We start from the raw sequence: 16,336 nt of genomic DNA, 5'->3' as shown, positions 1-16,336 counted from the left end.
CTGAGTTCAGGAGCCGGGATGTTATGTTGATGTTGTTGAGGACATCGGTGAGGCCTAATTTGGTGTATTGTGTGCAGTTTTGGTGACCTGCCTACGGGAAAGGTGTAATTAAGGTTCAAAGAGTGCAGAGAAAACGTACAAGGATGTTGCTGTGTCCGGGGGACCCGAGGTATAAGGTTGGGAGTTTGTTCCTTTGAACGTAGAAGATTGACCTGTCACTTGTAAAAATGCCACTCCTTCTCTCAGTTCCTCCATCTCCACTGTGTCTGCTCTCAGGAGGAGGCTTTTCATTCCAGGACAACTAAGACGTCCTCCTCCTTCAAAGAAAGGGGCTTCCCTTCTGCAGCTTCACCCACATCACTTCCATTTTGTGCATGTTGGTCCTTACTCCTTCCTTCCACCACCACACCCGTTGTAGGATTCCTCTCGTACTCATCTGCCGCCCACAAGCCCAGGCCTCCACGTCTAGCTCATAATTCAACGTAACTTCCGCCATCTCCAACAAGCACAGCTTTCCCTCCCCGCGTTCTGCTTTCTGCAGAGGTTCCTTCCTCCGCGACCCCCATTGTGCATTTGTCCCTCCCCACGGATCTCCCTCCTGGCGCTTATCCCCGCAAGCAGAACAAAAGCTACACCTCCTCCTTCATGACCCAAGCAATCCTTCCGGTTGAGCCCTTCACCTGTGAGTCTGTTGGGGTCAGGTACTGTACCCGGAGCAGCCTCCTGTATATCGGTGAGACATCAATGAAGATTGGGAGACCGCTTCATCGAGCAACTTCGCTCAGTCCGCCACAAAAAGCGGGATTTTCCGGCGGCTACCCATTTCAATTCTACTTCCCATTCCCATTCCAACATGTCAGCCCACGGCCTCTTCTACTGTCGCGATGAGGCCGCACTCAGGCTGGAGGAGCAACTCACATCAAAGTTGCTGGTGAACGCAGCAGGCCAGGCAGCATCTCTAGGAAGAGGTACAGTCAACGTTTCAGGCTAAGACCCTTTGTCAGGACTAATGCTTATGGAGCAACACTTATGTTCCTCCAACCTGATGGCATGAACAGCGATTTCTCAAACTCCTAGTAATTGCCCCCCTTCCCCCCTCACTATTCTCCATTCCTGTTACCAAAACTTTCCTCTGTTGCTCCTCCCCCCCTTCCCTTTCTTCCACGGCCATCTACCCTCTCCTATCAGATTCCCTTCTCTCCAGCCGATAATCTCTTACATCGGTCAACTTCCCGGCTCTTTAACTCACCCGCTCCCCCGGTCTGACTCCTTCCCCCTCCCTTTCCAGCCCCGATTCAGGGTCTCGGCCCGAAACGTCGGCTCTTTACTCTTTTCCACAGACGCTGCATGACCTGCTGAGTTCCTCCAACATTTTGTGTGTGTGTGTGTGTGTGTGTGTGTCGCATCAAAATTGTGCGGGGTATAGATTGGGTAAATGAGGTTGGGTGAGATGACAACTAGAGGTCATGGGTTAAGGGTAAAAGGTGAAAAGTTTAAGGGGAACATGAGGGGTAACTTCTCAGAGGGTAGTGTGAGTGAGGAACGAGCTGCTGGTGCAGGATGTGCGTGCGAGCTCGATTTCAACGCGTAAGAGAAGTTTGGATGTTATAGGAGAGGTGTGGAGAGCGACAGTCTGGGTGCAGGTAGATGGGAGTAGGCAATTGAAATGGTTTGGCACAGCCTAGATGGGCTGAAGGGCCTGTTTCTGTGCTGTACTTTTCTATGACGATCAGTTCACCCCCCTCCGTTTGAGTGTGCTGAGCAAGTGCGTTGCTGAGTTATGGCGATTTGCTCCATGTTTTTTAATTTGAGTTGCAATACGACTTTGTGACAGGTTTTTCTCCCCCCACAGGTATCCACCATCATGTCTGCAAGTACCACCACTCTGAGGTATCCAGGGTACATGAACAACGATCTGATCGGCCTCATCGCCTCCCTCATTCCTACTCCGAGACTACACTTCCTTATGACTGGCTACACTCCACTTACCACGGATCAGTCAGTATGTGCTGTCGGCTATTGTGTTTTCGATGACTCTTTGACGTGATTAATTGGTTTGTCATGCAGCGTGGAGAGGATCTGTTCGGAGAGGGTTGATGTGTTCCACATAACGGTGTATGGACCTGTGTTCCACAGGTCTGCACGTGTAAATTGTTCAATATTCATTCGGGTACTGCCGTCTTCAACCACTCTCACTCACGCTCTGACTCACTCACTCTCTCTCTCTCTCTCTCTCTCTCTATCTCTCTCTCTCTCACTCTGTCTTTTGCTCTCGCTTGTGCTCTCTGTGTCCCTCTCTCCCCTCCCCCTCTCCCCCTCCCCCTCCCCCATCTCTCCCCCCTCCCCCTCCCCGTCTCTCCCCCCCTCCCCCCTCTCCCCCCTCCCCGTCTCTCCCCCCTCCCCCCTCTCCCCCCTCCCCGTCTCTCCCCCTCCCCATCTCTCCCCTTCCCTGTCTCTCCCCCTCCCCGTCTCTCCCCCCTCCCCCCTCTCTCCCTCTTCCCCCTCCCCTCCCCCTCTTCCCCCTCCCCCCTTTCCCCCTCTTCCCCCTCCCCCTTTCCCCCTCTTCCCCCTCCCCCTTTCCCCCTCTTCCCCCTCCCCCTTTCCCCCTCTTCCCCCTCCCCCTCCCCCCTCTCCCCCTCTCCCCCTCTCCCCCTCTCCCCCTCTCCCCCCTCCCCCCTCCCCCTCTCTCCCCTCTACCCCTCTCTCCCCCTCCCTCTCTCTCCCTCTCTCCCCCTCTCTCCCTCTCTCCTTCCTTCCCCCTCCCTTCCCCCCTGTTCTCTTTCTCCCTCTCTCTCCCTCCCTCTGTCTCACACTCTCACTCACATTCTATGTCTTGCACTCTCTCTCTCAACCTCTCACTCGCGCTCTCTGTCTCTCTCTCTCTCCTGTCTCTCTCTCTGTCTCTCTCTCTCCTGTCTCTCTCCTGTCTCTCTCCTGTCTCTCTCTCTGTCTCACACTCTCACTCACATTCTGTGTCTTGCACTCTCTCTCTCATGCTCTCTGTCTCTCTCTCTCTCTCTGTCCTGTCTCTGTCTCACACTGTCACTCACATTCTGTGTCTTGCACTCTCTCTCTTGATCTCTCACTCGCGCTCTCTCTCTCTCTCTCTCTCTCTCTCTCCTGTCTCTCTCTCTGTCTCTCTCTCTGTCCTGTCTCTCTCTCTGTCCTGTTTCTGTCTCTGGCTCACACTCTCACTCACATTCTGTGTCTTGCACTCTCTCTCTCAATCTCTCACTCGCGCTCTCTGTCTCTCTCTCTGTCCTGTCTCTCTCTCTCTGTCTCTCTCTCTTTGTCCTGTCTCTGTCTCTGTCTCTCTCTCTCCTGTCTCTCTCTGTCTCTCTCTCTCTGTCCTGTCTCTGTCTCACACTCTCACTCACATTCTGTGTCTTGCACTCTCTCTCTCAATCTCTCACTCGCACTCTCTGTCTCTCTCTCTGTCCTGTCTCTGTCTCTGTCTCTCTCTCTCTCTGTCCTGTCTCTGTCTCTGTCTCTCTCTCTCTGTCCTGTCTCTTTCTCTCTCTCTCTCCTGTCTCTCTCTCTCTGTCTCTGTCTCTCTCTCTGTCCTGTCTCTGTCTCACACTCTCACTCACATTGTGTCTTGCACTCTCTCTCTCAATCTCTCACTCACGCTCTCTGTCTCTCTCTCTCTCTCTCCTGTCTCTCTCTCTCTCTGTCCTGTCTCTGTGTCTGTCTCACACTCTCACTCACATTCTGTGTCTTGCACTCTCTCTCTCGATCTCTCACTCACGCTCTCTGTCTCATGCTCTCTCCTCCGGCCCTTTGAGCCGTGCCACCCAGCAGCCCCCGATTTGACCCTCGCCTGATCACTGTACAATTTCCAAAGACCCAAGTAACCTCCTCGCTGGGCTGTGGGAGAAAACCCACAGCTTGCATGAGGAGGATGTGCAGATGACACCAACAGTGAACTGTGAACCCTGACGTCCCAGGCTGTTAGAGAGTCACACTAATTACTACGTTACTGAGGCCCCCGTAGCAATGGAAACTGTTAGTGACTTTCACCTACTGTTTATTTTAGTATCAAAATTTTAGTATTTTGATACTGTATTCTCATTTTGCTACCCAATGCATGCCTAGTTTTAGAATCCTCAGCTCCTGGACAAAGTCCGTAACCCTCTACAGGACTGTATCTGCTGTATGTCTCAGAATTTTAAAACCCGCTCTAAGGTCAGCGCTCACGTGCTTGCAGTGAGAACAGTACTGGTCTCTCCAGTCTCCTCGTGACCGAAGCCCTCCGTTCCAGAAAGGTACGGTGACCAAAGTCCGAGCTGCCAGGTTGTCCCAGGATGTGGAGGAGGATGGGAGGAAGAGAGGAGGCAAAATGGCCCATGTTATGAGAACCAGGGGAGAGGGGTAACGAAAAACACAGTGACTGCGGAGAGAATAGCAGTTAGCATATCGTAGAAGTGAGCACAACACTTTTCTGTAGCCATAAGAGAAGGTGTAGAGTCAGATTGGGACGAAAGAAATGATTTTTTCGGCAGAAGGCGTATCTGGAGCATTAAGCCTGTGCACTGACTCCATCACTACCGAGAGGGAGCTGCTCATATCCCAGCAGGAGCGGTCAAGGGAATTTTACACAAGATACAGATGAGGATCGTGACTGTTAAACAAGTTGCTGGGTCAGGACCTTACCAAGAAGAAGGTGCTGTCTGGATCAGAGGAGAGGTTGTGGAATCAAGGGGAATTTAACACAAGGTACATCAAACATCGAAGACTACAGCACAGGAACAGGTCATTTGGCCCACAATGTTGTGCCGAACTGGCTGAAGTCAAAGACACCCAGACACTAATCCCTCCTACGTACGGATCAGGATGGTGAGCCTTTAAACGAGATGCCGGTCAGGACGTTACCAGGATGATTTAGTTGCTTATTTATTGAGATTCAGTGCGGGATAGGCCCAGCAAACCCCAATTTAACCCCGGCCTAATCACAGGACAATTTGCAATGCCCAGTCAGCCCTCTGACCGGCAGGTCTTTCGACAGTGCGAGGCTGCAGAGGGAGAGCATACAAACCCCTTTACAGGCAGCGGCAGGCGCTTGACACAAGATACAGATGAGCGTCGTGACCATTAGCCAATTTTCCAGGTCAGGGTGAGGTGCGGTCTGTACGTGGGGGTGGGAGGGGGGGTATAGGGGGTGTAAGTGTGGTCTGAAATAAATACTCTTGCCTAGATTTCACCAGGGAGAACATGGAGGCTTGACAATACGGGGAGGGGTTTGCTGATATTCGGAGAACAGGAGGCTTGACAATTGGGGATTTGCTGATATTCAGAGAGAACAGAAGGCTTGACAATTGAGGAGGGTTTGCCTGATGTTTAGGGAGAACAGGAGGTTTGACTATTAGGTTGGGGGGGGGAGATTTGCTGCTGCACCTTGCTGTCAGGAAGTGGGGAGTGCCAGTAATACTGGAACACATTAGGGTAGGTAAACCCCAGTTCGGTCGGCCCATAATGAGAAGAATGTGAGTGGGGGGGGAAGCTTTCCTCAGTCATATAGGGCACAGTGGAAGTACTTTGTCCGCACAGTGAGCAGGCGATTTGAGACCTGGTGAGGGACACAACGGACTGGCCTGTGCTCTCGTGTGGAAGGGTGTTCATTACAAATCCCCGTGAACCATTGACTGTACAACAAGACCGTAAAAGGTGCAGGAGCAGAATTTGGCTGTTTGGCCCGTCGAGTCTGCTCTGCCATTCCATCATGGCTCATCTCTGTTCCCTCTCATCCCCCCAGTCTCCTGCCTTCTCCCCGTATCCCTTCATGCCCTGATAAACAAATAATCTATCAACCTCTGCCTTAAATTTACATAAAGACTTGGCCTCCACAGCCACCTGTGGCAATCAGTTCCACAGATTCACCACCCTCTGGTTAAAGAAATTCCTCCTTATCTCTGTTCTAAAGGACGCCCCTCTATTCTGAGGCTGTGTCCTCTGGTGTTAGACTCTCGCACCACAGGAAACATCCTCTCCACATCCACTCTGTCGGGGCCTTTCACCATTTGGTAGGTTTCAATGAGCTCACCCCTCATTCTTCTGAATTCTAGTTAACACAGGCCCAGAGCCATCAAACATTTTTCATATGACAAGCCATTCAATCCTAGAATCATTTCATGAATCTCCTTTGTACCCTCTCCAGTGCCAGCACATCCTTTCTCAGATAAGGGACCTATAACTGCTCACGATACTCCTCACCAGTGCTTTATAAAGCCTCAACATTACATCCTTGCTTTTACATTCTAGCCCTCTTGAAATGAATGCTAACATTTGCATTTGCTTTCCTCCCCACCGACTCAACCTGCAAATTAACCGTAGGGAATCCTGCGCCTCAGATTTTTGAATCATTTTCCATTTTGAAAATAGTTTACCCTGTTATTTCTTCTACAAAAGTGCATGACCGTACAGTTCCCAACACTGCTTTCCATAATGCTGCTGTGGGGGCAGGAACAGAGCCAACTATGTGTTGAGCCTGAGCATGCACACCAGGGGAAGCTTCTCATGCAGAACCAGACTGCGTCAGCCGTAAGTCATCTCTTAACCCCACCCTCTGCTCTCTGTCGTTCAGTTCTCATACATGTTAACAGAAGCCCCAGTCTTGTATCCTTCTGCAGCATCAAAAATTCCAAGATCTTTAGGAAGCAGCAGCGCTGGCTGAGAGTTTGCTCTCTGACTCTACAGACACGGCTGAGTTACTCAGCTTCGGGTAGCCCTGCTTCTGGAGTACAGTTGCTGTTTGTTCAACAGAGTCTAGTTAACTCTTCTTTCCTGACGGAAAATCGCGCATGTGCCCACAGCTGACCTCTCTCGCCTGCGTGCCCCCACACGCCCTCTCACTCACACACACCCAGGAGAAAGTGAAGCACAGTAAGAGGAGGGGGAAAGGAGGAGGGAGACCCGGAAAGGTTGGGTATTCCACGCTGTTCATACAGGTCAAATCATTACACAGTGCGTTGAAGTAGAGAGCTTAAGGTAAAAGAAAACTTAGAGGAAAGTGATCTTAATGTGATCGAATTCACCCTGAAAGGAGAAGCTGAAGTCAGATGTATCAGTATTACAGTGGAGTAAAGGGAATTACAGAGGCATGAGAGAGGAGTTGGCCAGAATTGATTGGAAAAGGACGCTGGCAGGGATACAGCAGAGCAGCAATGGCTGGAATTTCTTGTAGCAATTCGGAAGGCACTGGATATGTACATCCCAAAGAGGACGAAGTATTCAAAAGGAAAGATGACACAATGGTGGCTAACGAGAAGTCAAAGCCAACATAAAAGCCAAAGAGGGGCATATAATAGTGTGAAAATTAGAGAATTGGGCAGCTTTTAAAAACCAACAGAAGGCGACTCAAATAGTCATTAAGAAGGTGAAGATGGAATACGAAAGTAAGCTAGCCAATAATATTAAGAGGATATCAAAAGTTTCTTCAGATTCATAAAGTGTAAAAGAGAGGTGAGAGTGAATATTGAACTGCATGAATAAGTATTTTACCTGACAAATCTGTTGGAATTCTTTGAAGAAATAACAAGCAGGATAGACAAAAGAGAATTGGTTGATGCTGTGTACTTGAATTTTCAGGAGGCCTTTGACAAGGTGTCACACATGAGGCTGCTTAACAAGCTGTGAGCCCGTGGTATTACAGGAAAGATTCTAGCATGGATAAAGCTGTGGCTGATTGGCAGGAGGCAAAGAGTGGGAATAAAGGAGCCTTTTCTGGCTGGTTGTTGGTGACTAGTGGTGTTCTGCAGGGGCCTGTGTTGGGACTGATTCCTTTTTGCGTTATTTGTCAATGATTTGGGTGATGGAATTGATGGCCTTGTTGCAGAGTTTGCGGAGGATATGAAGATAGGTGGAGGAGCTTAGACAGATTAAGAGAATGGGCAAAGAAATGTCGGATGGAATACAGTGTCAAGAAGTGTATGGTCATGCACTTAGAAGAGATAAAAGGGTTGACTATTTTCTAATTGGAGAGGAAATACAAAAAACTGAGGTGCAAACGGATTTGGGAGTCCTTGTGCAGGATTTCCTAAAGGTTAATTTGCAGATTTAGTCTGTGGCGAGGAAGGCAAATGTGATGTTCACATTCATTTCAAGAGCACTAGGATATAAAAGCAAGGATGTAATTTTCATAGTCATAGTCATACTCTATTGATCACGGGGGAAATTGGTTTTCGTTACAGTTGCACCATAAATAATTAAATAGTAATAAAACCATAAATAGTTAAATAGTAATATGTAAATTATGCCAGGAAATAAGACCAGAACCAGCCTATTGGCTCAGGGTGTCTGACCCTCCAAGGGAGGAGTTAAAGTTTGATGGCCACAGGCAGGAATGACTTCCTATGACGCTCTGTGTTGCATCTCAGTGGAATGAGTCTCTGGCTGAATGTACTCCTGTGCCCACCCAGTACATTATGTAGTGGATGAGAGACATTGTCCAAGATGGCATGCAACTTGGACAGCATCCTCTTTTCAGACACCACCGTCAGAGAGTCCAGTTCCATCCCCACAACATCACTGGCCTTACGAATGAGTTTGTTGATTCTGTTGGTGTCTGCTACCCTCAGCCTGCTGCCCCAGCACACAACAGCAAATGTGATCGCACTGGCCACCACAGACTTTATAAAGCAATGGTGAGGCCTCATTTGGAGTATTGTGAGCAGGTTTAGGCCCCTTATCTTAGAAGGGATGCGCTGAAACTGGAGAGGGTTCAAAGATGGTTCACAAAAGTGGTTCCAGGATTAAATGGCTTGTCAAACGAAGATCGTTTGATGTCTCTGGGCCTGTATTCACTAGAATTTAGGATAATGAGGGGTCACCTCATTGAAACCTATGGAATGGTGAAAGGCCTTGGTAGAGTGGATGTGGAGAGGATGTTTCCTATGGTGGGAGAGTCTAAGACCAGAGCACACAGCCTCAGAATAGAGGGGCGTCCTTTTAGAACGGAGATAAGGAGGGATTTCTTTAACCAAAGGGTGGTGAATCTGTGGCATTCTTTGTCACAGGTGGCTGTGGAGGCCAAGTCTTTCTGAATATTTAAGACAGAGGTTGTTGGATTCTTGATTGGTCAGGGCATGAAGGGATACGGGGGGGCAGGGGTGGTGCTGGGGAGTCGGGAGATTGGGGCTGAGAGGAGAATTGGATCAGCCACGATGAAATGGCAGAGTAGATGCGATTGACCAAATGGTCTAATTCTGCTCCTGTATCGCATGAAGTTCAAAGTAAACTTATTATCACAGTATGTACAGTACAGTACTGTACAGAAGTCTTAGAAAAATGTTTAAAAATCTGTAAAGTGAAAATTCTTTCAAAAATAATGAAATGAAGTTTCTAAATATCAAAAAAACCTATAAAGAGCAGCAAACATTGAAAGAACTAAATCGAGTCAACATTTAGTGTGACCTTCCTTTGCCTTTAAAACTACATCAGTTCTCTTCAGTACATGGTCGTGCAGTTTTATAAGCAAATTGGCTGGTCAGTTGTTCTAAGCATCTTGGAGAACTTGCCATAGTTCATCTGCAGTCTTTGTCTGCCCCGCTTGCTTCTGTCTCTCCAGGTAATCCCAGACAGCCTCAGTGATGTTGAGATCAGGGCTCTGTGGCGGCTGCACCATCTGAAAGCCATATCAAACAGGAACCTGACCTTTTTTATGCCATGGGTCCCTGCCGTTGACCAAGGGGTTATACAATCTAGGGTGCCGAAGAATTTGGGAAAGTACGATGTGTATGTCACCACACACTGCGCTGTGATCCAGTTTCTTAGGGCACTCACTGTAGAACACAAGAAATACAATGAAATCAATGAAAAACTACGTAAACCCTGAAAAACAACTAATGTGCGGAAGAAGACAAACTCTGCAAACTTAAAATAGCAAATGCTACTGATAATAAATATATAGCATAGATAATACACAGAACGTGAGCTGTTGAAGGTGAGCCTGTGGGCTGTGGAATGGGCTCAGGGTTGAGGTGAGTGAAGTTGTCCACGCTGGTTCAGGAGCCTGATGGTTGAGAGGTAATAACTGTTCCTGAACCTGGTGGTGTGGGACCTGAGGCTCATGTACCTCCTTCCTGATGGTTGAGGGGTAATAACTGTTCCTGAACCTGGTGGTGTGGGACCTGAGGCTCATGTACCTCCTTCTTGATGGTTGAGGGGTGATAACTGTTCCTGAACTTGGTGGTGTGGGTCCTGAGACTCCTCTACCTCCTTCCTGATGGTTGAGAGGTAATAACTGTTCCTGAACCTGGTGGTGTGGGTCCTGAGGCTCCTGTACCTCCTTCCTGATGGTTGAGGGGTAATAACTGTTCCTGAACCTGGTGGTGTGGGTCCTGAGGCTCCTGTACCTCCTTCCTGATGGTTGAGGGGTAATAACTGTTCCTGAACCTGGTGGTGTGGGTCCTGACGCTCCTGTACCTCCTTCCTGATGGTTGAGGGGTAATAACTGTTCCTGAACCTGGTGGTGTGGGTCCTGAGGCTCCTGTACCTCCTTCCTGATGGTTGAGGGGTAGTAACTGTTCCTGAATCTGGTGGTGTGGGTCCTGAGGCTCCTGTACCTCCTTCCTGATGGTTGAGGGGTAATAACTGTTCCTGAACCTGGTGGTGTGGGTCCTGAGGCTCCTGTACCTCCTTCCTGATGGTTGAGGGGTAATAACTGTTCCCGAACCTGGTGGTGTGGGTCCTGAGGCTCCTGTACCTCCTTCCTGATGGTTGAGGGGTAATAACTGTTCCTGAACCTGCTGGTGTGGGTCCTGAGGCTCCTGTACCTCCTTCCTGATGGTTGAGGGGTAATAACTGTTCCTGAACCTGCTGGTGTGGGTCCTGAGGCTCCTGTACCTCCTTCCTGATGGTTGAGGGGTAATAACTGTCCCTGAACCTGCTGGTGTGGGTCCTGAGGCTCCTGTACCTCCTTCCTGATGGTTGAGGGGTGATAACTGTCCCTGAACCTGCTGGTGTGGGACCTGAGGCTCCCGTACCTCCTTCCTGATGGTTGAGGGGTGATAACTGTTCCTGAACCTGGTGGTGTGGGTCCTGAGGCTCCCGTACCTCCTTCCTGATGGTTGAGGGGTAATAACTGTCCCTGAACCTGGTGGTGTGGGTCCTGAGGCTCCTCTACCTTCTTCCTGATGGTTGAGGGGTGATAACTGTTCCTGAACCTGCTGGGGTGGGACCTGAGGCTCCTGTACCTCCTTCCTGATGGTTGAGGGGTAATAACTGTTTCTGAACCTGGTGGTGTGTGTCCTGAGGCTCCTGTACCTCCTTCCTGATGGTTCAGGGGTAATAACTGTTCCTGAACCTGGTGGTGTGGGTCCTGAGGCTCCTGTACCTCCTTCCTGATGGTTGAGGGGTAATAACTGTTTCTGAACCTGGTGGTGTGTGTCCTGAGGCTCCTGTACCTCCTTCCTGATGGTTCAGGGGTAATAACTGTTCCTGAACCTGGTGGTGTGGGTCCTGAGGCTCCTGTACCTCCTTCTTGATGGTTGAGGGGTGATAACTGTTCCTGAACCTGCTGGTGTGGGTCCTGAGGCTCCTGTACCTCCTTCCTGATGGTTGAGGGGTGATAACTGTCCCTGAACCTGCTGGTGTGGGACCTGAGGCTCCCGTACCTCCTTCCTGATGGTTGAGGGGTGATAACTGTTCCTGAACCTGGTGGTGTGGGTCCTGAGGCTCCTGTACCTCCTTCCTGATGGTTGAGGGGTAATAACTGTCCCTGAACCTGGTGGTGTGGGTCCTGAGGCTCCTGTACCTTCTTCCTGATGGTTGAGGGGTGATAACTGTTCCTGAACCTGCTGGGGTGGGACCTGAGGCTCCTGTACCTCCTTCCTGATGGTTGAGGGGTAATAACTGTTTCTGAACCTGGTGGTGTGTGTCCTGAGGCTCCTGTACCTCCTTCCTGATGGTTCAGGGGTAATAACTGTTCCTGAACCTGGTGGTGTGGGTCCTGAGGCTCCTGTACCTCCTTCCTGATGGTTGAGGGGTAATAACTGTTTCTGAACCTGGTGGTGTGTGTCCTGAGGCTCCTGTACCTCCTTCCTGATGGTTCAGGGGTAATAACTGTTCCTGAACCTGGTGGTGTGGGTCCTGAGGCTCCTGTACCTCCTTCTTGATGGTTGAGGGGTGATAACTGTTCCTGAACCTGGTGGTGTGAGTCCTGAGGCTCCTGTACCTCCTTCCTGATGGCAGTAGTGAGAAGAGAGTTCCACATAGATGTGCTGAATGGTGGGTAGGGCTTTACCCGCAGTGGACTGGGAGGGTATCTGTATCACATTTTGTTGGCTTTGTCGATGGCGTTTCCTTACCGGGCACGATGCAACTGTTCATCACTGTGCATTTCATGAATTCTGCTGTGTAAGGTTCCACAATTCCCAATATAAAAGTTTCATTAGCTAATTTAATTCAAAGTAACTGTAAGGAGACATCTTTGACTTCAGATGAGTGCATTTTAGCACCTACCTAATCACTGTATGGTGTGCTAGCCAGTCCCACTTCAATTGTTTATCTGATTCACACCATCAGAGATTTGGGTAGTGATTTCATTATCAGAATTATTCACTACGTGCCTCGTACAGCCCCAGTACCATGAAAGACGTACATCTTTATTTTCCGTGCTCTTGCAAAGAAGAAACTTAACAGTGTGCTTTCAGTCTAAGTTATTGACAAGTGCTGTGGCCCTTTTTTTGGTTTTAGCAGATTTGGTCTGTTTATGTGTAGGACAAGTAAGCTTTACTTGGTTAACCACGTAAAAAGTTGTGTCTGTTACACAACTCCAAGGCAGACCAAACAAAGCCTGTGGTAAGATACAAAATGTAATGTCAAGTTTGAGTTTCCCTTCCATTTGTCCCCCAGGCTTTGTCGGCTCCCGGCTCTGCTCCAAGTCCACTCCTTCCTGCTGTCTGCGACCTCTCCATTCTGGCGTCTTCCCTCTTCACCCCTCGTCGAACAAAAGACCCAGATCACCTCGGTCTCAGGCACACAACAAGAAAGAAACACTCCCTTCATAGGATGGTGCACATTCCAAAGCCCCCATTATCTCTGGCCATAACCCAAACACTGCTGCTACTGAAAAACCATTACATTAACAGTGAAACCTTTCCCAGGGCGTTACACTTATAATGATGGAATGAACACATACACACGCACAATGATGACCTCTTTACTTCTTTCCATAGATCTTGTCTGTGTGTGTGTGTGTGTGTGTTGCTCTGGATTTCCAGCTTCTGCAGAATCTCTTCTGTATTCATAACTCTGCAAATTGGGCGAAGGATTAATTTTTTTGTTGGACAGCAGATCATCGTATCTCCTTGTGGGGGGGGTGGATTTGCTATTGCTTTGCTTGGAGCGTGGTGGGGGTGCTGAGGCTTCTTGCTGAAATAAGTTGGCGGGGGGGAGGTTGATGCTTTGGTGCATGGGATGGGGCAGGGGGGCTTTGGGGTCCTAAAGTTTTACAATGGCCGTTCATTCTTTGGGGTTCTCTTCTGTTTCGAGGATGTCTGCGGAGAGTAGGAGTTTCAGGTTGTATATTGTATACATCCTCTGCTAATAAATGGAACCATTGAACGTAACTTGCGATTTCAGCACTTAATCGAGAAGCCAGTTGGTCTATCTTTGGTTAGATGGGGAGAAATTAAAATGGCGACCCTCTGATTGTTTAAAACGGGAGCATCTTTGTCCTCAGGTGGCAAGTGTACGCAAAACAACAGTCCTGGATGTTATGCGAAGACTGCTGCAACCGAAGAACGTGATGGTGTCGACCGGCAGAGACAGACAAACGAACCACTGTTACATCGCCATCCTCAACATTATCCAGGGGGAGGTGGACCCCACTCAGGTAACTCTACGGATAATGGGACTGAGGGCAACGTAAACCTCTCCACGTCCGTTACATAATGCCGAATAAGCGGGTCGGACTGTGTCTGTTGTCCACAGAGAGTTTAGTGAGGCGGTTGACATGGTCCCCAGTAGCACGTTTTTGTGGAAGATGAAGAATCATGGGATTCAAGGTGACCTTGTAATTTCATTCATTCCTGGCCTACTCATAGAAAGGGTTATATTCCGGCTGGTAATCCACAGGGATCCGTCGTGAGGCCTCTGCTGTATTAGTAACTTGGATAAAAAATAAAAACGTACGTGGAGGGGGGGTGGTTAGTGAGTTTGCAGAGAAGTCAAAGATTTGTGGAGCTCTGGACAGTGGACAAGTCCATGAACAACTCTGGATGGTCTGTCAAAAGGAATCAGCAGAATATAGATCTGTTGCAGATATGGGCAGAGAAATGGAAGGTAGAATTCAACCTGAGCAAGTATGGGAGGTCGGATGGAAAGTACGCAGTTCATGGTAAGACCCTTTGGACCACTGATGCGCAGAGAGAATCACGGGTTCCAGGTCCGGAAGGCAAATGCCATCTTAGCCCTTCATTGGTTGGGGCATTGAACGTAAGAGTCAGGAAGTCATGTTGCAACTTTGTGTAAAACTTTTGTTCAGCCACACCAGGGGTATTGCACACAGCTCTGGCCACCCCGTTATAAGAAGGATGTAAGGCTTTGATGAGGGTGTGGAAGAGGTTTACCAGGATGCTACCTGGATTAGAGAGAGGTTGGACACGCTTGGGTTGTTTTCACTGGAGTGTTGGATGCTGGGGTTTGGGGGTGCAGTGGTAGATCTGATAGAACAGGGGTCCCCACCGCGGACCGGTTTAAATAGTGACAATATTCTTGCGGACCGGCCGACGGGGTGGGGGGTGGGTTTGTTCAAGTAGGGTTGCCAACTTTCTCGCTCCCAATTAAGGGACAAAAGTAGCAGTAAAATACGGGACACTTGTGTTTACCCGGCGAAAGACTACCATGACCAGAAGCCTTGTGCGGGCACCTGTGTGTGCATGCGTGACGTGTGCATACGTGATGTGCGCATACGTGTACGTGCCGATTTTTTTTCTACAAATCGGTTTTGGATCAATCTTTCCGATTCTGTTAAGTGAAACTACACTGTACATACATTATTTCTACTTCATATAGGCTGTGTATTTATCATATCATTCCTGCTTTTACTATATGTTAGTGTTATTTTAGGTTTTATGTCACTTGATATGATTTGGTAGGTACTTTTTGGGTCTGGGAACACTCAAAAGTTTTTCACATATAAGTTAATGGTAATTGCTTCTTCACTTTACGCCATTTCGGCTTATGGACGGTTTCATAGGAACGCTCTACCTTAGCGGGAAGTACGGGACAAGGGCAGTCCCATATGGGACAAACCAATTTAGCCCAATATACGGGATGTCCCGGCTAATACGGGACAGTTGGCAACCCTATGTTCAAGTTCAACAGTGCGTGGCAGGGAGTGAGGAAAGGTGCAGCTGACTCGTATCGTTTCATATCGCCAAGTCATATTGCTTCCTCGCGGCCCGGTGGTTGGGGACCACTGTGACAGAAGTTTATTGAAGCATGGACAGGGTAGTAGACAGCCAAATGTTTTTCTCAGGGTCAAAATGTCAAATACTGGTGTTTAAGGAAAGAGGGAAAGGTTGAAAGGAGATACGTGGAGATAGTTTTTATGGAGATGGTAGACGGCTGCAGCAGGCTGTCAGGGGAGGTGCGGAAGAAGGTGGCGGCATTTAAGAAGCTTTCAGATGGACAAATGAAAATGCGGGAAATAAGGGGATGTTCAGGCACAGAGATTTAGTTTTCGCTTGTCTTTGTGCTGGAAGCAGACGTTGTGGGCTGAAGTGACTGTCCCTAAGCTTCACTAGCTGAGATCCGCCAGGCTCGTACTGCGGAGTGCTTCAAAACACTTTGAAAAACCTACTTTTTAATTTGGCCTACTTGACGTCGATCACATTTATATAATTTGGTACATTCGATTACTTTTTATTCAATAGAATGTTTGGCTTTACTTGAAGGTTGGCTTAGCATGACAGTCTATGTAAAGCACTTTGAGTCTGCGTCTTCATGTACGAAAGGTGCTTTCTAAATAAGGGTTATTACTTCTGTCTGAATAGGTCCACAAGAGTCTGCAGAGAATACGAGAAAGGAAACTGGCCAACTTCATCCCGTGGGGGCCGGCCAGCATTCAGGTGGCGTTGTCACGCAAGTCCCCGTACCTGCCTTCGGCGCACCGCGTCAGTGGGCTTATGATGGCCAATCACACCAGCATCTCGTCGGTTAGTATCCGCGTCGCCCTTAGGTCCGAGCAGCCTCCCGTTTCCTCCCTCACCCACTCTTTCGCCTCCCCCCTCGAGGCATGTCACCTTCAATTATAGGTGAGACGGCACGGAAGTGTGGAGCAGTTGGTGATAAGTGACCCCGTTTATCTTTTGATGTGACATTTTATGATCCATGC

General features: G+C 48.9%; 1 protein-coding gene across 1 annotated transcript in view; it reads left to right on the top strand.

The window, feature by feature from the left end:
- Positions 1–16,336, top strand: part of tubg1 (tubulin, gamma 1) — a 72,587-nt gene that overhangs the window by 52,525 nt on the left and 3,726 nt on the right. The window contains exons 8-10 of the mRNA XM_072249111.1: positions 1,853–2,002; positions 13,679–13,831; positions 15,996–16,157. Of these exons, the coding sequence (XP_072105212.1) occupies positions 1,853–2,002; positions 13,679–13,831; positions 15,996–16,157 (465 nt within the window). The remainder of the gene's footprint in view (positions 1–1,852; positions 2,003–13,678; positions 13,832–15,995; positions 16,158–16,336) is intronic.

Source organism: Mobula birostris, chromosome X (genome assembly GCF_030028105.1).
Source record: "Mobula birostris isolate sMobBir1 chromosome X, sMobBir1.hap1, whole genome shotgun sequence".
Taxonomy (NCBI): Eukaryota; Metazoa; Chordata; class Chondrichthyes; order Myliobatiformes; family Myliobatidae; genus Mobula; species Mobula birostris.
This window is presented reverse-complemented; position numbering and strand designations above follow the sequence as displayed.